Below are 23943 nucleotides of genomic sequence, written 5' to 3'. Positions count from 1 at the left end.
CTGTAAGCTTAAAAGAGCAGAGCTGGAATCAGATGCTATAACTGCATGTCTGTTGCACCCACAGCTTTCTGCCCATTGCAGGGCAAACCATATAGCTATTAGTTCTCATGTATAAACGGCCAAGCCATCTGTTAGCCTTTTAGCTATAGCCACCCCCACCCTACTGTCAGTTCTTTTGGACGCATCTGTAAATATAATCATACTCTCCCTATATTTTTTCAGCAATATCCCCCACATTCCAATAGGAATGATAACACTCAAAATTAAAAAATGAAGAATCAACAAGGACTCAGAGCAAGAAAAAATGATATTAATAATATTGATTTTCTTAAAGTTCAACATGATGATCCAATAACCAGTTGTGTAGTGTTGCATTAGCGGATTTATTTGGAAAGATTTACAAGCAAATGGTAATGGCAACACGGTACTTCTTAAAAACTGTACAAATTTTGCATTGAAATGTTGTTAGACAAAACACTTGGGTTTAATTACATGTCTTGATGGCAAATGGCATGTACCCAACTACATACTTGCAAATTCAATTGAGGTCAGCCATTATAAATAAATACCTTGAAAGGAAACAGATTTTTTTTTTTTTTTTTTAAACCTTCTCAAATTGGTTTATTTTGAAACACGAACCATGTCCACCTATTTCCAGTCCTTTACATTATTATATATAAAACATTTTTAAAAGTTACAAAATAGAAATTTATGTACAGAGATGAACAGAGCAGGTTAGTGAAACAGGTATAAATAGTTCTTTAATTAAACCATGGTCTTAGCGGTAGCTTCCACCCTTGCAATTACATACAGCCACACCACTGCTCACCGTTTAAAAATAAAATCCACTTCCAGTTTTATTCCAATTGCACAGAGACTCCTACATGGAGTTAATGTATTATCTCCCTCACTCTCTCTTCCATAGGAACCTGGGAATTGTTGAGCCCTGATCTGTTCCCACTCTTGTGCTCTTCTTTTCTTACAGGACTCTAGAGTAGCCTTCTGCCCAACGTAGTCATGCCAAAGTGTGCCATCTTCCAGTTTCAGGCAATATTTTATTCATTCAAAGAAATTTCTATGGAACTCTTGTCTGTTGTCATGGAAACAGCCATGACACCTCCTGCTGGTTGGTCCTCACTTCTTCTGGAGAAATTTCATTTTGCTGCCTGCATCGAGACAATCACACATGATGTCAATAACCAAATGCAATTCTGCTCTCATTTTCGATGCTATGTATGTGTGAGATTTAAGAGGTTTCTTACCAAGGCCCTTGAGGAATTTGTTGACCCCACTGGGTTCTGGCTCAGGCTGGGAGTCCAAGTATTCGGCTGCTCTAACTTCAAACAGCCCTGTTAAAGAGGAAGAGAAACACCTGTGAATGTTTATCGGTACCACTTCATACTTTAGGTTGCATAACATATCATGTGTGGAAAGACCCTTTCTCTCGACTCCTTGAAAATGCACTGATTCCAACTTTTTATTTCCTACACATGAGAATTTGAATTGTGCGTCACATGGTGACCAATGCATTATTCTTGTAACAAATAGGTATTCTAAAAGACATAGCTTGTAATTGGAAGAGAAGATGTGATTTAGGCCTTCTGTGGAGACTGTTCCTTAAAATTCAGGACAAGAAAGGTATCGAAAACCATTACTTATACAACTATATCTACAGGCTTAATATCCTCTGAAACCCACCATATATTATGTCTGTGCCCGAATTTGGCAAGCATATGGATTAACATCTCGAGTGCCACCAATGCTGTAAAAATCACTATTATTGCTGTAATCCAAAGATTACTCTTCATTTCAGTGTGGCTTTCTGAAAACATACTGTATGTGCTAATTAACATCCTGTATCCATAGGAGATTAGTGCATCCCTCCTCTCAGAAAACTGAGTGATGAAAAATTAGTGATGTGCCTCTTACCTTTGACTCCACCTTTGCGTAGCTCTCGGTCCTGGATGAAGCCGGCAAACATCTGTGTGTCCATGAAGAGCTGCAGGAACTGCCTGACTCCGCGGGATGGGTGCGACTTTCGGAAGCTGTCCCTCTGCAGCTCTCTGGCGCCCCCTGGCCCTCCCTCGCCCATGTGCAGGGGGTAGTGGCCGACCAGCTCCACGAAGAAGCGCACAAACGCCTCTGAGATGAGGGCACTCAGGTCACACTCCTCCCCTTTACACACAAATACACACAAATACAAACACACACAGAGACACAGACACACAGTGTGTGGGAGAGAGTGAGTTGTGAAAGCGATGACATGACATGTGCTTTTGTTTCTGACAATAACTGGCTTTCTGCCTACATAGTTTTCTTTCATGCGGCCAACTCTTGCAGGAGCTTGCTGTTTAGGGTGTGTGGCAGGACAACACCTGTGCTGGCAGACACAAGGTGACACCATGTATTCTCTGGAGACAGATGAATGACCAAGCATCTGGGGTATTTATGTGATCTTTTGTGTCCAAAACCTTTAGAACTGCCTCTCAAGGAGAGTAGAAACTCAATCACTATGTTCAATAATGAATGGGTAATTCGGGTACATGAACACTTGAAGTTCATACAATAAGACAGGATGTTACTTTTCAGAGAAGCTTTACATGCCTTGTGGCTGTGGGTGTGTGTGTCTGTGCGAAAGAGTAACTGTTTGAGTGAGTGAGTGAGTGAGTAAGTGAGTGAGTTAAGGCCACATTATGTCATACGCTGTGGCAAGACTCCCTGTCGACTGGCAAATCATTTTCTTGCCTCAGGGAGTGTGCGGTGAAACCTGTTTTGATAAAAAAAATCCACAAGCCAGGACAAGGTAAGAGAAAGATTAACCCAAAGGTAGAGAGCCACCTCTTAAGTCACTCACTCTCCTCTCCTTACAGACCCGCCCTCTGTGTCAACAGTCAAGACATGGCTTTCCTAAACATGAGTACCGTAAATCTTCAAATTATGGCCGGGATTCTATTTATAGCTGGGCCTCTGACAATAGCCGGGTCGTGGTCGATTATCTACGCTAATTTATTATTTTTCATGAAGAATTTCTAAAAATAAAATTCTACAAAAGAAGCCTAATAACAAATAAAGGCCTGCCTCGAATATAAGCCTGCTGCAAATAAAGACCTGTGCTTTGCGCAGCCTAAGTAAATAAAAGAGCCCGGTCACAATTTGAGGATTTACGGAATGATAGATAGATAGATAGATAGATAGATAGATAGATAGATACTTTATTGATCCTCAAGGGGAAATTCAAGGGTCTCAGTAGCATACAGACATAACACACAACATGCACTTACAGCAGAATTGTCCATGCAGTCGCCACAAGGAGGCGCACTACTGTACTCACCACTGTTCCGGTCTGTGTCATCCTGAGTCAGGATCTGTTCTCGGTTCTCCAGGATTTCATGGAGAGCCGCCTGGAGCTTGCTGGGTAAGATGCAGTCCTCATCACCCAGCTGAGACAGGCAAAGGATTTGGGTAAAAGACAGCATGGCCATTATTAATCTCAAAGTGATGAAAGAGGTTGAGATCCCTACAGTGCTTAAATTGCTGCACTATTAATTACATTCAGTGGAAGGAGAAGGTATGCTTAAAGCTAACTGTGCATAACAACCTTGTGGTTTAAACCGTCTGGTTAAAACAGCTCTGAGGAATTAATTAGGATGAAGGGATGAGCTTGGCCTTGGCCTAACCATTCAGATGTATTAGCGTAATTTCCCACAGATACAGTGTTCCAGCTTTCAATTCTGCCTAGTTGCTGCCCAGACAGGTAAATCCTGTCATCTTTACAACTCCTCTACCTCAGTGTTATGCAAACCTGGCTGCAAATCTAACAGGTCTCAAGGTGGTGGCACACCCACCCCACATCATGCACACCCAAGATTGCAGCCATACCGAAGCCTGATCAGCTCACATACCTGACGAACGAACTTGTCGGTGCATAAATCCACAATGAGCACCTAGAAGGCAGGCAGAAACAGGGGAATATGTGAGAGGTCTGATTCATTTGTACATGGGTGGATAACTCTTCAGACTTCTGGCTGTCTTTTGGCCCTGGTAATTAACGTTCCTTCCATTGGAATGTTGTTCCAAGCAAAAGTCAAACCAGCATCAGGTTTCGAGTTCAGAATTCAGTTTTAGTCATGGTTTTGGTTTACTGAGCCTAGTAATCACATTATCAGGTCATGATATTACTTTAAAACCTTTCATCACTTGTTTTTGTCATTGCAAATTAGACAATTATTTACCATGAGCAAACTCATTACAACCTGATGAAGGCCCTCTTTGTGCAGATCTGTCAAGCATCTCAATCAGTTTTTGAGAGGTCTTTTTTTGCCCCTTGGTACATATCACTCACTACTTCTTTCAACTGCTGTAAAAATCAAAGTAACGTTTTGCTTATATTTCAGCAAGGGACTTTCTCAGTTGAATAAATAATTTACAAAATAATAATAATAATAACAATATAAAAAATAACAATATAAAAAAAAAAAAAAACACAACAGCCACCAGATGGCACCTTAATAGATGGGTGCGGCACTCTGAATTAAAAACATGACAAAACACTTCCAAATATGACCCCAGGGTAATGTTGAATTATGACCTCAGCTTGCATGAGTCAACCGAATTCAAGTTCTTGTGGCCTTGAAATGTTGGGGGGAACTCTCAAAACTGTTTTGGAACTGAGTCCTACTGAGACCATGACGACTGCTAATCCAATTGCATTGATTTGGCATGGGCTACATTCATTTGGTTGCTGTGGTATTTCCACAACCAGGAGTGCAGTAGAAGAGAGATGAGGTGAAGTCTGACCTCCTCAATGGGCAGCTCCAGCACCTGGGGCAGGGACGGGGAGAGCGCCCCCATGAGGAAGGGCGTGGGAGAGCAGCTGATGTCCAGCATGCTGGCGGGCAGTACGGGCACAAAGGTGTGCTGCCAGGTGAACGGGTAGAGCAGCGCCAACGCCGAGTGGGCACAGCGAGACAGCGTGCTGCCAGGGTGTTGACAAGAGGTAGGCAGACAAAGAGGGAAAGAAAGAAAAAAAAAAAGAGGGAAAAGGTATCAGGGGGAGAAGACGGATAAAACTGTCATAACCACTGACATTTTAATGATTTTTGCAGCATTCTACTTGTTTTGAAAATGGAGTGATGTATGGAATTCCACAGCAGATTCCTGATTAGAGCATCCTCTACCCTCAATGCATTTTTGGAAATCCTCTGCATGTGTGTTTCAACGACATGCAGCATGACTTCAATTTATGAGCAGAATCTCAAAATACCACATTTGTAGAGATGGGGGCTATTCTCGAACATCTGTCTTCATTACGGCCACACTGCATAGGACAGTAAACACAGTACCAAACACAAAGGCCACCCTGTTCATTTCTGTCCAGCCACACATCCTAACCTCACTACAAGCAGAATCCTGATATGAATTGTACAGCTTCCATATTCTACACAACAATCAACATTTTTAATTTGACAGAGAGGCTGTCTCCACCCAAAACAATTTCTTCATTTGGAGACAATAAAGGATATTCTGATCTGATATGATATTTAATGATCTCTATATTCCTTTGTATTTATTGAGACATTATAAATAAAAATTATTTTTTTATAGAGTGCTTTCCTGGATACTCAAAGTCGCTTTACAAGCAAGTCAAAAAAAATCTAAAACACAGCATTAGGCTGGAGAAAGATGCTTTTATTATCCAGAAGTTCTACTATTGGATAGATTTCGGTCTATGTAATTGGCAACGTGGATATGGAAATTGATTCTGGTCGGAGTTGCATATCAGTTAGCCTCTCAGTATAAGCAGTGTGTTACAGTGAAAACAGACTAATGAGGTATTGTACAAAACAAAAGCTCAGAGTCAACAACACAAAGTAAAAACTGTGAATACCAAAAATCTCAAAACACGCAAAATCGAAGAAAAAAATCTATATCTCCACCTTACTGAGTGTGGTGTTCCAGGCCGCTCTGTATTTTCTTAATGGAATAATCACCCGCTGTAGCGTGTGTGCATGCTGTTTTCTTACCCGAGTTTGTCGGCAATGAAGATGACTCGTCTCTCCAGCAAGAGCGAGGCGAACACCTGGAGCAGGTGGCCCACGCTCAGGCACTCCAGCAGACTGTCGAAGTCCACGTGCTCCAGCCGCGAGTCCACCGGCCGAAACAGGGTCAACACCTAGAGCACAGCACAAGTCACTGGGTCAGCTGGGACTCCTAACACCATGATAATAAGCTCTCCAAATAGCATCCAATGTTATTTACTTCAATTGTGCACATAACCACTGACAGTATTCAAGTTGTTAGGGTGAAATTGGTGAGTGAAATTAAAATGTGGGAACATTGCAGTGTTCTGAATGGTACAATACCAGTAGCCTGGCCATGCCCTCTAGATCTCCTTTCAGGGAAATACTAGTCTGGAACATAACAGTTCACTAGCGTTTCCCCAGGTCGGCAACATAGATTGTTGTTGCTCACATAGATTGCTGTTGCTGTTTTTTTTGTCAGTTTGTAAAGTTTAGGCGAAGTAGGAAGTAACGTCAGGAATCCCTGATCAATGTGATAGGTAGGTTGGACCAATGACTTCAAAGTTAATTCTATTTTTATGCCCGTCACCATGCTAGCGTTGTAAACGATTCCCAATCGCTAGTGACCAGACTCTATTCACTTGTGACTGAGTTTGGCTTACCAGGCTATAATACCAGACCCCTCTTGATATATGGACAGTGTTTTTTTTTTGTTTTCCTTTGTCTTTTTTTTTTAAATGTTAGACTCTTCCAACTAGTTGGCAGTGTGTAAACAAACTCTCATGCTGATGATCGGAGAAGAGGAGAAAAGTGGCACCTCGTTCCCTGAGCCGGGCAGAAAGCTCTTGACCGTGATGGTCCGGCCCGGGGCGGGAAAGGGAGCCTCCATGACGCTGCGCATGAAAGGGTTGACCAGGGCGGGAGAGATCTCCCTCCTCCTCTCCACCTCTACCAGGATCTGTGGGGATGAGAAGAGGGGAGACCCACAGTCTCTGGTCAGCAGCAGGACACTTCGGGTGGCAGTTTTAGATATATTCACACCCAGCACATACTGTTATCCTGGGTTTCCTGTACTTCAAAGTAAAACTATCCTTTAGCTTTGGTTTTGTAAGCAACATGCTACAAACGTCAGACGTAATCCAAAGATAGTATCTAACATCATTCCAAGCAAAGTGATGTTATGACAGCTATGAGGAACAACAACTAAAGCAATGGGTAATGGAGAGTCTTAGGAGAGCCTGCTTCCTATTTCCTCAGGATTTGTCTGCAGTCAGACACTGCGACTAGACAACCTCGACAGACCAGTGGTGATTTATGGGTAGCTAATTCACATACATGGGATTGGCTCTTGATGGCCAGTTTCCGTTTGGCACGCAGAGCTCTGCACTTAGCCAAGTCGAGTCTCTTACCTTGGCAAAGAGGTTGAAGCAGCCAAGTCTGCTGACCATACAGTGGACCTCAGGCAGCCTCTTTCCCTTCCCAATGGGCTGAGGACACAAACACGAGATGAGACTAGCAAATACTCTTACTAATGTGGCTTTTACTCAGCTGGCAAAGGTTTTTTTATCCATAGCAAGTTAGATGGTATGCTGATCATAAATAGTAGCACAGGTATAGACTTGCGTCAGAACACAGTAAAGCCAACAACATGCCTTATTTCACAATGCTATGACTACAAATAAATGGAAATACATGTGGATATAGATTTGACATGGGATAAAGTGTCCACAGGATTTCTTCAACAGTAAACTTCCTATAAAATGAAGAGCTCATACTTTCTGCTGTCTTTTTCATTCCAATTTTCATACCTCTCCATGACTAATGGGAGATTTTCAGTGTAAAAGACTTTGCAGACGTAGACTTCATCCGTCTTACTTACTTAACTTACTCACTCCTGTCATCAAGAGACTCAATCAGACACTCATGAGTGTGCCTTTGCAACACACACACACACACACACACACACACACACACACGAGTTTGCACAAGTCTAAACACTTATACATACAGAGACTTACCAGGATCTTGCGACAGTACCCGAACCAGCGACTACCATCTTCTCCCGTGAGAACAAAAGAGAAGGTGTCACTGCAAAAAAGGGAAATATAATCTTTCAAAAAGCGAACCACAATTCTGCTAGGCAGATGTTCATGGGGAACTGTTCATTACCAGAACTGAGGAGCCAACACCAAACAATTTCACTGAATAACGTTTCACTGACATATTAATGTCGACCAGTACTCAGAGGTAAGGCTCGGGGTCTACTGGTCACATAAAACCAGGAGGGCCTCTGACGCTCACTTGCTCATGTCGGCTGATGGTTTCCAGTCTTGGGAGTCCGGAAAGCAGAACAGGGGGATGACCTTCAAGCGGTCCTCTGCTTCCCGGGACAATCGGGATGACTTTTCAAACTGCACACAATAGATAGAGTCATGTAGTGGACTTCTCCATCACAGTTTAAACCATAAATATTGTTTATCCGTTTATATATATATATATATATATATATATATATATATATATATATATATATATATATATATATATATATATATATATATATATATATATATATATATATATATATATATATATATAAAGTAGTTTTCATGTCCTGTGCTGCGTTGTTATGATTGTATACATACATGTGTATGTACAATACCACAGAATACAATACAATACTCTACAATGCTACAGAAGCGCAGAACAGATCTCACACTGTATTCACAAAGCAAGCCATGTAACAGGCCACAATACAAAACAAAAAGCAGCTTATTGACCACTCTACCTTGGTAGGGAACTGCTGAGTGATCACTGGGGTGTACGTGTTTCCGGGGGAACCTTTTCTCAGTGACACCACCACAAACAGCTGAAAGAGCTGCTGCTGCTGTAGCTGAATGAGGTCCTTCTCCAAGGTGCGATAGCCCGGCTTTCGCCTCAGCGTGGACTGGACATAAACCAGTCTTGAGCCATCTGACAAACAAGGCCAATTTACATCATTGTAGATCCAATTGGCGTTATGGTGTAAAGTCACTTCCAACACGAAACAGTATGTTGGATTAATGTGTGTGCACACTTGTGTTAAGAAAATCACAACAACCTTCATTACAGTATTTAACGCATGTACAGTATGGAAGCATGTTAAAAAAGGACATTTGCACATTTAACATTTAACATTTGAAGCCAAAAACTGTTATTCAAAGGCATCTTGAAATGAGCTTGACGTTTCACATAATCTCTAATAACTTCTGCAGCTTCATTTTACTGATATTTTTTTTTATTATCCGATTCTTTCACAGCTTACAACAATGCATGAAGAGAATACTTGAACAAAGCAAGACATTTATTTCATACCTGTGGCTTTCTGTAAAATATACCAAGTCTACTTGGTACCATACATCTAACAGTGATTCATGAAACAAGCAAGGGCAAATGCTAGTCGAAGCAATGATTAACCACCTACATGAGGTCTTAGCAAAAGGCATTTATGACTGAAGGCAGGGTGACTGACCTTTACTGCTGTCCTCTGGGTCACTCTCCGTTCCACTAGCCTCATCTACTCAGACAGAGAACATTTACATTCACTCACTCAGGTATTATCCAAAACAATAACACCTATTTGTGTTGTACAGCCTTAACATTAAAACCACAACTTTATATGATTTGATCTGAAATAGCAGCTTGAAGCAAGGCTAACCCAAAGTTTTAAATATATACAGGCAAGATGTTAAATTCCTAGCGCTAGAGAAATGTAATGGGTTGAGATGTGGGTCTGTTTTTAATGGAGTCAGGATAAGGGCCATACCTCTGGCTGTGCCTCCTTGGCTCTTCACTCTCTTCCAGCCTCTCTTGGTCTGGAAGATTTCATGGACTTTCAGCACATACTAAAAACAAAGAAATGGCAGCACAATAAAGGTTGTATCAGCAATAGCGGGGATACATCACTTCTGTTGATGTTCAAACAAAACAGAGAGTTAGCTCGCTACTCCCTCCCCCTCCCTCCCGTGCAATTAAAACTCTCCTAAACGCGCATCTCGTCGGTTATTGGTTGAAAACACTTTATTTTGCCTTTGAGTGGGTTACCAACCCTTGTTGGTAGCAATTGTTTTTGTGTACAGATCTCGGAGCCTAGGCTGTCTACAGAGACACGTTTTTTTGACGGCCTGCTTATGGGGCAGACAGCTAGCGGATCGTTAGGAAAGATTAGATGAATGTGATCATTTATGTTTGGGCCTTTTTTGGGCCTGAAATCGCTGATACAACCTTTAAGAATTGAAAGCATTGAGAAGACTATATGAACAATAACAAATCTGCCAACCCAGTTGTCTGACTCTAGAGGGATGAAACATGTACTAACATGTGAACATGAACTAAACTAGGCCGGTAAGGGAGGGGGAAATGAGACAGCACAACTCTGCTTGTCACATCCACAGGGCTCTGGCCTCCCCTCGTCTGGAGGACCTCAGTGCGGCTCGATGCGCCTCAGACAGACAAACCCCCACTTCCCAGCGGAAACTGGCCACTGCTCTGCCCCTCGTCTGATAACACTTCTCACTCATGCTCATGTCCTCCTCGCATGACTCAAACAGGCTACATCTGCCACCGTATTATTAGGATGCTTGAGTAGGGATATTAAAGTCATGCTGAATGTAAAATGCAAGAAAAAAAAGGCAGTTGACTAAGAGGTTATTAAAGGAGGATGTCATCTCAATGTTCTACATCTTTCCTAAATCGACATTTTAAAATGTGCAGCCATTACACTAACCAGTAAACACAACAAACACAAAGGCAGCACGATAGATATAGCAGCATCATTAGTTTATTTGCTATAAAAACAATAAACACAGTTAATGTGTTAATGGGTCATCTAGCCTAATATCTAATACCTCTGATACAAGAATAAAAATAACAAAATAAAGATAGCTACAAGAGAGATGATACTGTTGTATGTCAACTATGGAAAAATGATCAAGCTTAATCACGATGGAAAAAACAAGACACAAGGGTATAACCCACTGTTGTGTCAAGTGACTAGCTGATTAGTCAACCACAACAATTACCATCTTCCCACTCAAAATCTCAAATCCTTGTGATACAAAAAGCTCCATTTGGAAAAAAATAAGATTGACTGAAGATTGACTAAATACTACAATCATTAGTCAATAAACACTTAAACATAAACCTGTTCAATTCAAAACTCAGTTGATCCCTGACAACCTTAGATGTTTCTTAGGCAGACATATCTCATCCTGAAAAAAGAAATCTCTAATTATCTCCTTGTCTCTCGTCAATCCTGTCAATATAGCCAACACATCTGTTTCTAACGCATCCCCATGACCACAACACTAACACCCCTCCCCACACAAACACAAGCTTTCATTACGCCAGGACTACATATCCTAACACACAACACTTATGGACATGAGACTGCCAGTGTCCATCTGAAATTTTGTTTCTGTCCCACTCACCTCCCGTGGTTTCCTCCTGTCCAAAGAGATGTGGCCCAGCTCAATCGTTCTGCTTTGTACAAGAACCTGCCCCACACCTCTGCACCGCACACGCACACCTGCCCCCACCTCAGCGTGGCTGTGGAGAAGGCCCACAGGGGTACCCAAGAGCCTGGAGCCAGGGACTGTGGCCGGCCTGACCAGACTCATAGCTAAGCAGAGACAAGACCAGTCGGGCAGTACACACAGGCAGAGACACACACACAGCAGCACAGTTACTGAGAGGTCAGTACTGGTCTGTTATGCCATATGACAGTGCTCTGGTGTGTGCGCCTGGAGTGGTGTGGTGATAAAGACCCGTGGCCAGCCCTGACGCAGAACTCATCCCACACTCGTGCTTACTTATCCCCAACAGCCTCTCCTCTAACCCACCCACTCACTCACTCACCCACTACCATCCAACCATTCCCTTCAGCCGGCCTTTCTCCTTCAGTCTCTCCTCCCTCCTTCTCCCCTCATCTCTTCCTCTTTTTGAGCCTTCTGCAATGAGCATGTCTCTTTCCTTCTATTTTGGTCCCTCTTACGTAGAAATCCCTCTGACACTCTTACAGTAAGAGACAAACTCACTGTTTACCATGCACACCCACACTAAATTAACCAATGGGGCCAAAAGCAACCAAACGCAGATAGCACCCACACCTATTTATGGCCCATCACCAATCACATGTGGGCGGTGGAATCAAATACAGGAAAAGCGACCATAAACGCTCCTACGAACATACATATATGACTTCAAAGGAACCTTCTTTTAACCTGAAATGACTTTTATCATCATGCTCTTAGAATTCTAAGAACAACAATCAATGGTTCTCTAAGGAGAGTAATCAAAAAGAGGCCCAACAGGTTCATTTTTCTGTAAACACGTACTGAACTCATGAGAAATGCGTCAGCCAAATGTAATGTAATGAACTCTTTTCATCTACAGTGAGATCCTTCAGCATGTTTACCTGAGGCAGCCTGCACACGCGACTCCCGGCGCTTCGCTTGGGTCCAGCAGGGTGGGGGGTCGCGGTGGTGGGGGGGCCTCTGGACAGCCCCTTCTCAGTCTTCTCAGCAAACACTCGCAGCGTGAGCGGCTTGGGGGGCAGCTGCACATGCAGAGAAACATGGACGTGTGGATGAACTCAAATGAGTTAGTCCTTCTCTCTCTCTCTCACACACACACACACACACACACACACACACAGTACAGCAAACACACACACACACACAAGAACCCAAGCACATAGATATTCAAAAACATAAGCACATGTTCAAACATGGGCATGCATTGGCAGACACATAGTCAGCCATAAAACCACACACAGCATGCATATGCGCGCACGCACACACGCACGAGGGGTGTGATTTGTGAAAAGGGGGATGCTTTTGTTTGTAACCCCCCCCCCATAGTCTAGTAATTTCATGTCTAACAATAGCCTATATTAATTTTGCCACCTTTGTAACATTTACCTTTAGTTTAGTTTTAGTTTACTGTTGTTGTGTAAAACTTTAAACAGCGAGTGTGCTCTGTTAACATCAGTAAGCATTGTGCTTAATTCAGTGTGATAATCAGCTCCTCTAATGCTTGCGTGTTGACAAGCATATCAATTTACCTTGTTCTTGCCCATCTAAAATGACTCCTCTATCTTTGCTGCCCCCATCCTTTCTGTTTTTGTTGTTTAAAAAACATTGTATATGATGGCCTTGAAGTCTTGAGTTAGTGAATTGGCTAACATTGTTTGTTAGTAACCAAATAGCCTACACATTTTGTAATCGCTGCGTGCGTGCACTCTCTCTCCTGCAGAGATTTGCGTTCCATAGCCAAGTGTGTAATACTTCTGCATAAAGTTTGGAGAGTGAAGTTATGATAGGGCAACTTGGGAGTTTTATAAAAAAATTATTTACGAACCAGAACATGGGCCATGACCATGAAGCCTCTATTTCTTGCAGCTGTTAAAACAGCCACTAGATAGTTTAAATAGCCACCAACATTAATTTTTGCAGTACAGATTATTTCTTAAAGTTATTTGTCCACTTGGCCTACTGGCTGATTTATCAAACGAGTGATTTGTCTTTCGTCCGACTCCTCCACAAACTACACATAGTTTGGTAGAGAGCCACTGAATAAGCGATGACAAGCAAAATTCTAATATGTAACGCTTTTTCGTTCTACTCTACGTGGAGTTGTCCTCCATCTATACCAGCTCAGTTGCATCAGTTATCAGATTTTGAGGGTTCTAAAATATGACTATATGTTGCACTTAATCCTTCTTGTTTTCTTTCATTTGTCCTGCTAACTTTTCCATTGAAACTAGCGATTTATGATTGGTTACAGTCGGTATTCTGAAATGTCCTGCATGATCAAGGTAGTGATGAACCAGTCATCATGTAGCCACTGTGTCAGCAGCATGAGCACTGACAGTGGCAGTGCGTTTCTGATGTCAGATTATTATTTACTAGACTGTCCTCACGTTGCAGCGCTTTACTTATATGAAGTAACATTAATCAAAATGAGGGGGATAAATGTTGTATATAAAAATAATTAAGGAGGGGGGGGTATCAAGACCACAAATCGCACCCTGCACACACACACAGACACACACACACACACACACACAAAAGCAGTAGAACAGAGAGCCAGAGACTTCCCACCACAAAAAGAGGAAACAAGGTCAACCATGCCTACCTCTACATTGCATCAACAAAAACACTGACTTCCGAAATCAGAAACATCTACTCGACCAAAAAAACTTTTATACATGACACTACAGGCTGCCCTACATTATTGGTCAGTCATAATAATCAACAAATTTTACAAAATATGTAATAGGGGCCCCTCAACATGTCCCTATCAATCAGTGGTCATTGGCCTGAAAAACTAGCTTATGTGGTGGAGCCTGTTAAGTTGACATCAACATTAACTATTTGCTTAACATTTTGTAGTTATTTGTTTTGCACGCAGACTCTTGCATGCAAAGAAACATGCACGTGAGTGCAGTTCCAAAACCACTCTGTGTTTCAGCATCATGAAGTTACACCCCTCCCTTGTGACTCATGACTCAATCCAAAACAGCTTTTCACCCCTACAGTATGTGCTTCCATCAGCCTGAATAGTGAGTGTCTGCCAAACACTCACTATTCTTTGCCCTTTTCTCATTGCTTTCCACAAGTTCCCTCGATTTACAGTCGTTTACAGACAATGAATAGCCTCCGGCTGTGAGCGGAATCGCATATAAGAGACCCGGACGTAAAGTTGTTAAGAAGCCAAATATAACACTCGATGTTTATAGACAGTGCTGTCCGTTTGGTTGTTTGAATAGGGCTGGAAGAGGGACCCACCTTTGGAGTTTGTGGGAGCCTCTGTCTCTGGGCCATGGTCCAGGGCCGAGGGCGACCGATGGGAAGACACATGGGAGACAACTTGACGTCCTCGTAAGGATTCTCCCTGGACACATCCGCTGCGAAGCACAGGGCAGGACACACAATGGAATGGGGGAAAGCTATTAGGCCATTGTCATGATAGGCTAAAAATAGATCTGTAGAGTAGGCTAACTTCTCAGTGTTTACCCAAAACACACACAATACACAGAAAATCACAGCAGCCCTCCTCACCCTCTCCATGCACACAAACACACACATACACCAGGGGGGTATTCCAGAAAGCAGGTTTACTGGCTTAACTGGGTATGTTAACCCAGAGTTAGCGGTAAACCTGGGATTTCAGTTCCAGAACGCTCAAATATGATCAGGCTATGTAAGTAACTATGGTAACATAGGCTCTGAACTCTGAACAAAACCTACCCCCTACCAGGTTATGTCAGTGTCTGTTCAACCAGGCCGCTATTTTTACACTTGTCACACAATGGCTTTTCATTTTGACGAAGGTCCGATTGACAAAGACGCACAAAATCATGTAATATTCATCCGTGCAATTCACTGTGAGAGGGCGATAAGACCAAGACATCACATGATAGCCTATCCATTCTTTTCCAAATGAGTTTTTCAAGAGCGGTAGTTTTTCAGCTGAATCCTAAATATAGGCTACTTGAAAAGCATTCTCCATCCGGCTACATTACGCATGGTGAATTAGAATAGAATAAAATAAATCTTTAATGTAGGCTAGTTAGCCTACACAACAGTGGACATTTGTCTTTGAGATGTTGTTTGTCCAACTGTCTGGTGAGCCAGACACATTGAAGATATGCCTATAATTAAAACAAGTACAGTACAAAAAAAGGAAAACATATAGACAATTAATAAATAAGTTTAAATATAGACTACATAACAGCTCAGCCGATGCTGATGGCATTTGGGATAAAATGTTTTTTTAATAGGCTACACACGCTTTCCGACTGGGAGTTTTGTAGTGTTGGAGACGAGAGCATATCGGCAAGCTGTCGGTCGGTGCGTAAAGTTTGCCTTTATGCTAAAGCAGTTCCTGCACAACTTCATTCGTTTTCCTGGACACAAACCCAAGAGGATCATTAAAGTTTAGATTCACCAACTGGCAGGTCAGCATCACTTATTAAGTTTTCCAAATGTGCACCGACGATAGGCTGTCTTAGCTGGTGAGCTTGAATTAACAGGCTTTGGCTTTTTCAGAATGTCCTTAAGGTCGAATGGATAGGTCATAGGCCACTTCTATTTTCGGATGCTCTCCCAATGGTGTTGGTGTTTAAAACACATTTTTATTTTAATAATCACCAGATGGGCAGGCTACACCTTACTAGAATATTATCAGATCCACTACAGACTAATTAATGTGTAGGCTGTAACTTAATGTTACATGTGCAATTACAGGAGAACTTGATGGGTATGCTACTGGGGGATAGAGGATAGGCTACCCATGCCTTCCGACATTCATCACCCTTCCGATGCTGGAGCGCAAAGGTTTAACTTGGCCCACAGCTGTAGAACCTGCATTAAAATAGAAAATTACATTTGGAATTCTCAAGGAGTCTATGGCCCACTGAATCTGTGACAAGGTAGGCTAGTTTAAGAAAGCATCATTCAAAGCAGTCAATACAATACGTAATGTCCACTGAATTATTTAATTGTGCTTTTGACATTAAATAGGCTATCCTAAACGTACGCATTTACACGGTCAGTTAGGCTATTCTCTGCCAAGCAAGGTCTCGTTCCTTGGCAGACGCTCAAGTATTGCTCTTTTATTGACATTACAGTTCTCTCCTCCTCGTAAGCCTCGAGGAGAACTTGTTACTCCGCCTCTGAAAAATACGGTGCTCTTCGTTTCGCCGGTTTCACTCGTGGTTTCGACTCTCAATAGATGATGCCTTTATAAGTTCACCGTGAACGCGCACAACTCTAGGTTATCTAACACAGGGTTGATTGAACTAACTGGTAATCGGTGTTTTGGAACCGACAGCTCTGGTTTAGTAGCCACAAGTTCAGACAACCCAGAGGTTAAGTTTTATCTCAGTGTTTGTTAAACCTCCTTTCTGGAATACCCCCCAGGTCATGCAGAACGTTTGTTTGTTTAATTTAAGGCCATTTCAGCAACTAAGGCTATTTAATGGCCAAAGCATTGTGTGTAAGAAACTTAAATATGCTTTTTAAAATCTATGCTAGTAAGATATTTTAAAACCTTCAAAGGTGGGACCTTGGTCATGCATAATAGCCCGAGGAAATTTCTAAGGTAAACATACACAACCACACATAAACACATACACACACACACTTGGTGTTAAGGAGCAGCTGGGTGGCATTTGAACAACTCACAGATGATGTCCTCGTAGATGCTGTCCTCAGACCGAGCGTGGTACAGGCCTGAGCGCCGGGAGCCATTCCCCACCAGTCCCTGCTGGGCTGCCAGTCGCGCCACATCCTCAAACTCAAACGACTTCCTGCACAGAGAGAGACGGGGCTCATATCTGATGCTCAAAGAGGGCTTGCATGCACACTGGGGATTGTGTTTGCTTGTGCCGGTATTGTTTAAACGTGCACGTAGACTTTGTGAGGGAGTCAGGGAAAAAACACAGAGATAACCAAAGATGGGAAAGCTAGTCTGATAAATAAAATATAATATGAAATATACATCTTGATCTCTATGTTGGCAGCACAGTGGGAGTGGTGAGCATAACTGCTAATAAGGAACAAGTTCACATCTACTGCATTCCGGAAAAACAAACAAAGATAGGGTGTGTGTGTGTGTGAGAGTGTGAGACTGTGTGTGTGTGTGTGTGTGTGTCACTCTGTTGTTCTGTTTGTGTAAAAACGGCCAAATGTGACCCGAAGACCTTTGGCTGTGAGATAAGTAGGCCACGTCCAGACAATGGGCCGCGCCGCTGCCAAAGACGGCCTGACATCAGAGCTGGAGCCCGGCCAGCAGCGAGGCGCTTCCCTGCACTCCGTTATCCCCTCCCCAACACCTCCCTGCCTCTCTCTCTTCACACATGCTGCCGACGAAGAAATCCACACACTGTGTGGACTCTGCTCACAACGTGTCAGTGGTAGGCTCCGCACACAGATAATAGAGCATTGGGGATATGAGGACAACACTATGCAACAGCCAGGGCTATAAAGCAGAGTTGTTGCAGAGATAGAGGATCTGGCTGTGTGGAATCTTTCCTTAACTGCTGCGTGCATGAGCCATGCCGGCGTGACTGGTTAGTTTCCTGACCATGTGCTCGCCAGTAAGGAGTCAAAACCAAACAATGTGTGGGTCATTCCATGTCAACTCAACCCAGGGGTTCCCACCTCAAATTTTCCTCAAAATACACGGTGTGGAAATTTACACAAATTGGTTGAGTTGACACGGAATAGCCCATGTGGTGTTGAGGCTAAGGAGAAGCCGTGTGTCACACAAGGAGCACTGGGCAGAGAGACAGTAAGCAGCTTGACTGTGTACAGCTCTAATTGTGTTAAAATAGATTTCATTATTCCAGACTTCTTGGCACCACACATGAATAGTTCCACTCTCTGCGAGAGCTTGTCCGTCTGAAAGAGACGTCCTGCTCCAAGTCAGTATTTGCTTTGAAATCCAGATATTTTACACAGTCATTTCGAAGTCAAACTTTGGTACCATGATTAAACAGAACCAGGGTAAGAGAGTAGTGGAAATAAACAGCCCACCATGTGAGAGTGGTACAAACAGAAAAAGCCGAAGAAAGACGGAATGAAAGACACAAACATTGAATGAGTAGGCCTAAGCGACTGACTGATTGATTGATTGAGTGGTTGATTGATTGATTTCTCACCTGTTTTTCCTGTGTCTTGAAAAGCCGTTGCCTTGGCTAACAGGACATGGAGGAGGTGGGCAGGAAGGGGGCCCTGAGGGTTTGGTTCTAGTTCTAGTTCTTGTGGGAGACATGGCCTGGTTCTCCCATGGGCCCCAGTTCCCCGGGGTGCGGCTAGTACCCCTGTACTGGAACGTGCGCTGCGGTTTGGGTGGAGCCGGGCTGTCGTCGGCAAATGGGAAGTTCCTTGAGAGGCCAGCCGTGCCAGCGGCTGGGCCATCTCTCGGTCTATCCCACAGCGAGTCGCTGGCCTCCAGTTGCTTCCAGAAGCCCCTCGAGGTGTAGAAGTTTCCAGGTGGCAGGCTGTCCTCAGGGGTGTCCGCCAGCGGAGGTAGAGGTGAGAGGTCGCGGTCTGGGGTGGCCGTCCACGGTTTCTTCCCCCCGTTGGTTGATGAGGCTTCGGCGATAGGAGGCTTGACTGAGGGAGCCTTGAGTGCAAGGGCTGGTGTGGGTGTAAGTGCAGGAGTGCAGCTGGTCGTTTTGCTCAGACACGCATGGCTGCGGTCAGGGCTACAGCGGTCAGGGCTGCGGCGGTCAGGGCTGCGGATGAGCTGGGTCTCAATCTTGCGTCCGACTGCAGAGCCACAGACAGGCGTGGCGTCTTCCCTGAAGTCTAAGCCCAGGCTCTTGGCTTTGGCCAGGCTGTCTTTGCCACGGGATGGCTCGCCAACCTGGTGGTTGTTGCTGTTAAACCCATTTCCCAGAGTTTCACCGGACAGCCCCCGCCTAAACACTGCTCCTCCTGCTCCTGCTCCCTGACCTTTCACCCCGACCGATGGGCTCTCCTCTGACTGACTGAGCCCCTCCCACTGCGAGATCTTCTGCCGGATGTTGAGGGCTGCTCCCCGTGGAAGAGGCCGCCCCGATGCCGCGGGTTGCCAAGGCGACCCAGCAGTGGCAGCCCCCTTACCAGCAGTGGTGCCCCTGCTCTCTCCTCCCAGCCCTCTCCTACCTCCATGTCCATGCTCCATCCCCAGGGCCAGCATGGCAAGGGGCCCACTAAAGCACTTTGTGCCTCAAAGCGCAACCATCCCTGGGGGAAACATCCTGACCACTGCCCCCGTCTGTGGAAGTCCTGGATCAGAGCGGAGGGCTGGAAGTCCGTCCCCTCTGAGGTCTGTCCAGAGTGAAGACTCCCAACCGGTTGTGTGATGATAGCGGGGAGGTTTCGAAAAGAGCCTCTTTCCGCTTTTAGGTGGTTTCGACTTCCCCTTCCACGAGTTACGCTATCCTCTTCTTCTTTCACCGGTGAATCCTGTAAAGTTACAGACAAACAGAAATCATGGGGTTTTTCCAAGTCTCACTCACTGTAAGGGGCAAACAGAAATTATGGGGGTTTTCCAAGTCGTACTCACTGTAAGGGGCAAACACAAGTCATCAAGCTACTCACAGACATACAGCCTCTCTGGCAAAAACAAAACGTATAAAAAGTAATGAGGTTCAAAACGACCCTCTCAACGTAACAGACAGCGAACGTTACAGGGGTTGTGACCCTGACGGACAGACATAAAGGGAGGAAACCAGGGAGGATGGTCCCTCTCAAGGTCAATGCACAAAAATAAACCGGAGGAAGAGAGGAACGCAGGATGAGAACAAAGTGCTGGACCTTTATTATGGGGGTGTCCAGTCTCACCCGAAGAACATCTCTCCAGGACGATTTATCCGTCTCCGAGTACATCTGGTCCGTCACAAATGCCACGACGCATTAAACCGCCCCGGCCGTAAGGTAATCTAATTTCCCTCCACTCAAAGAGCTCTTTCACGCAAACACGAAAGGAACGGGAATCTAGAGTTCTTTCTTTTTTTTCCCTTTTTGCATTCAATTTGGATCCCATTTAGGAGAGGAGGGAATCTTTTTAACACGTAAATCCTGTGCAGCACTCACACAGATGAAAGTACACAATGCAAAGACATCCAAGAATTTAAATACCCTTGATGGTTGAATAGGCACCCTATATCATGCATTGCCAAGAGGGCATGGCCTCAATGTAGGATTAACCACTCTACATAAAAATGGGTAAAACATGAACTAATGATCAGTGTTAGGGGACTAGGTCAGCCATTGTCTCTTGCACTTTTACTGCTCTGGGTAAGGGCCACAAGGTTAGTTAATTCATTGCCCAAGACATCAGATTAATATTTCATACACAAAATAATGTGCCCAAAATTTTTGCCAAATATATAAGTATAAGTATATATACTCTTTTGATCCCTCTGCATTTAACCCAATCAACTAGTGAAACACACACAGCAAGGTGAAGCACACACTAATCCCGTGAGCTGCCTGCTACAACAGCGGCGCTCGGGGAGCAGTGAGGGGTTAGGTGTCTTGCTCAAGGGCACTTCAGCCGTGGCCCACTGGTCGGGGCTCGAACCGGCAACCATCCGGTTACAAGTCCAGAGTGCTAACCAGTGGGCCACAGCTGCCCACAATAATCATAAACAATAAATAAATAAATAAATAATCTGGTTCTAGGCTATAATACTGTGATTAGGCTTTTACTCTGATACATAGACTGTATATATAGAACAGTCTATGCTCTGATACAGTAAAGAAGTCAGCCAACCACTGTTATGTTTTTGAAAGCCACAATACAGACAAAAAATGGGGTCTTCTGGCCAGTAGTTCCCATGCCAGCTGGTTGCTGTTGCATGCGTCTGGAAGTTATAGGCTACAGTGGCCTGCGGACCTGGGCCAAAGTATGTTGAACACGTTGCGCACAGTTATGACGAGAGCGCTGAAACTGTTTAAAAGAGAGACGTGGTGAAATTCCTCACTACTGTGCATACACTGGCAGTGATGGTAATAATTCTGTGTGCCACATTCCAAAGCAGCCCATTTGAGGAATGGTTGGGGGTGTTAGTGTTTGAGGGTGAGAGAGGATGCAAAAGAGGGTAGGGGGCTAATGAATAAATCTGATCCAAAACACTCAGTCAGTCAGACTAGCAAATGATGCCTTTGTTCTGTCTGACCTACATCTCAGACGTACGATAGAATCCCTCTCCATCTGAGCCAGGACTCATAACGTACGGAGCCACACTCCAAATGACCCACTTGTTTTATTTGTGAACAGGGCAGACGAGTGAGTATGCATCTCTGTACACAGGCAATGTATGACACTTTGCATTTAACTAAATAAATGCTCTGCGTGTGTTTCGATTTCACTGAATATTTGCGAGCCTGTGTGAACTTATAGTGTCTGTATCTAGGTGAGTGTCTGCCTGTGTCTGTGCCTGAGCGACTGTGTGTGTGTGTGTGTGTGTATCTGAGTCAGTCTGCGTCTGTGTCTGTGTGTGTGTGTGTGTCTGTGTGTGTGTCTGTGTGTGTGTTGCAGGAAAGCCAGGGCTGTGTTTCCTGATTCTCAGGAAGACAAGATCAGCAGAATGACCACAATGATGGTTAGGGGTATTTGAAGAGTAAAAATGGTACATTCCAATCCTTAATTGCTGGAATCTCATAAAGCCTAATTGCGTTCACATGGTCATTTTGAAACAAAAGAAATACAAGGCAGGCCCATATCCAATCATTAACCAGCACATCAGGTTGGTTACACTGAGTCTTCCTCTGTCAAACTAACCTGGGCTGTACACATTCACTTCTAAACACTGGTCTCCCATCTGTTTCCCCTGCAGCTGCCAATCTGAAACAGCATACTCTTCCCAGGACCCCCATCCTCAGGTGACTCATGGTAACATTGGCCTTGTCACCCCAGAGTAATTATCCCTCCTCATGGAAGATCATAAACTTTTCCCCCAAGAATTTTGGCAGCATAAACCAGACAGTAGGGATTACAGAACCCCCTAAATGACACCCCACGATCACATAAATAAAACCTAATAGCACCTTTTAAATTACATGAGACACTCGCTCCGGTGATTGTAGCATGACAGAACATGCCCATGGGTGGGGTGGTGAAACTGGTGAAAGAGTGGGGATAACGTTAAGAGACTTTCTGGGAAACTCGGGACGTCACTGTTTTTAAAAAAAAAAAATCATAATAATATATTTTTTAAAGCACATTAGCTGCAGACACACTAGAACTGATGTAATCATATATAAATATATGGATGTAACAGTGACTGACACTCTAGGAAACGAATGGTAGAAGGCTTACTGGTATTACACTAGCAACGATAAATGGAGAAGCCTATAGATTACATAGATTAATATAGCAGTGATGAAAGAAAACCAACCTGCACAAATTAGAGTGACTTCAAAGTACTCCATAGTAAAAGCATCAAAAAGTTTCCCCACACCTAAAATGTACATTAACATACCTCATTCATCCAGTCATCCAGCACCAGCAACTTGGTTCTGTCTTAGGCACATCAGTAACGTTATCGTTAAAAACTTAGATATCGCGCAACCGGTAGACTATATTTCCAAAAAACGGGAAGTTGTTAATAGCTAACTGGTTACCACTTTTCACGGACTAAAACACGCCAGTGTCTCTCCACCGCTTACTTTGTTCTCCAATGGATAACAGTTTAGTCAAAACTGTTCCGCAAAAAATCCGTGTGGTAGTTCTAGGCTATCTGGCCAAAAAGCTAGCCGCCTAGCCAACTAACTGTTAGCTAGCTAACTTGCACACACTATAATGTAACTTTGTTAGATAAATCCATACTTGTTTCAGAACGATCCTTTGAGTCTCGGCAGATTAAATCCACTCGGCTTCGAAGTTATTTACACTTGAATAAAGTTCCTTTTCAGCCGTCGGCATTCCGGTGCAGCCTTGATGGCTTAAGTTTTCGTCCAGTGAAGAGGGTTTTTGTCTCAGCATTGATCCAGCGAGCGAAGACGTCATCATCTCCTGCTGTCAATTTCCCACCCTGGCGATGTCTGTATTTACATTTGTGTATAAAGTATTTAGCAAGTAGAAAAATAAGATTTATGATGTAAAACATGCTACTGTCCTCTCTACTAAACTCATGGAAACCAAATAAAACATGTTTAAAAGAAAATTCAAGGTTTGTACAGATATTTGCACGTAATAATGACAACAGGTCTTTCCAGAATTTAGCAAAAAATTACATAACCAAAATAAATGTGCATTTGTTTCTGGGGATCCTTCACAGAAAGTACATGTAATCATCCAAGTCCTTTTTCATTCTCACAATAAAACTCTTAGAGGGATAATATCGATGAATAAGTTTGTATGAGATTTCACGCACTTTATT

The 23943-nt window shown here is 43.6% G+C and overlaps 1 protein-coding gene across 2 annotated transcripts; it reads right to left on the bottom strand.

Moving 5' to 3' along the window:
• Nucleotides 1-370: 370 nt before the first annotated feature.
• dennd2c (DENN/MADD domain containing 2C) lies at nt 371-23610 on the bottom strand. Of its 2 annotated transcripts, none has more exons than XM_048240492.1 (19): nt 23044-23610; nt 18727-20020; nt 17249-17373; nt 14849-14967; nt 12475-12615; nt 9826-9904; nt 9532-9576; nt 8809-8993; nt 8322-8431; nt 8039-8108; nt 7430-7507; nt 6838-6978; nt 6024-6172; nt 4798-4975; nt 3903-3944; nt 3332-3440; nt 1930-2175; nt 1263-1349; nt 371-1166 (listed from the first exon to the last, which is right to left on the bottom strand). In XM_048240492.1, exons 2-19 carry the CDS (start codon nt 19749-19751, stop codon nt 1135-1137), a joined length of 2961 nt encoding a protein of 986 aa, XP_048096449.1. In that variant the 5' UTR covers nt 19752-20020; nt 23044-23610; the 3' UTR covers nt 371-1134. The 2 variants fall into 2 exon arrangements, with proteins under 2 accessions (XP_048096449.1, XP_048096450.1); XM_048240493.1 differs by having other exon boundaries at nt 23391-23610.
• Nucleotides 23611-23943: the final 333 nt, after the last annotated feature.

The sequence above is a fragment of the Alosa alosa genome, chromosome 4, assembly GCF_017589495.1.
Source record: "Alosa alosa isolate M-15738 ecotype Scorff River chromosome 4, AALO_Geno_1.1, whole genome shotgun sequence".
NCBI classification, from domain to species: domain Eukaryota; kingdom Metazoa; phylum Chordata; class Actinopteri; order Clupeiformes; family Clupeidae; genus Alosa; species Alosa alosa.
This window is presented reverse-complemented; position numbering and strand designations above follow the sequence as displayed.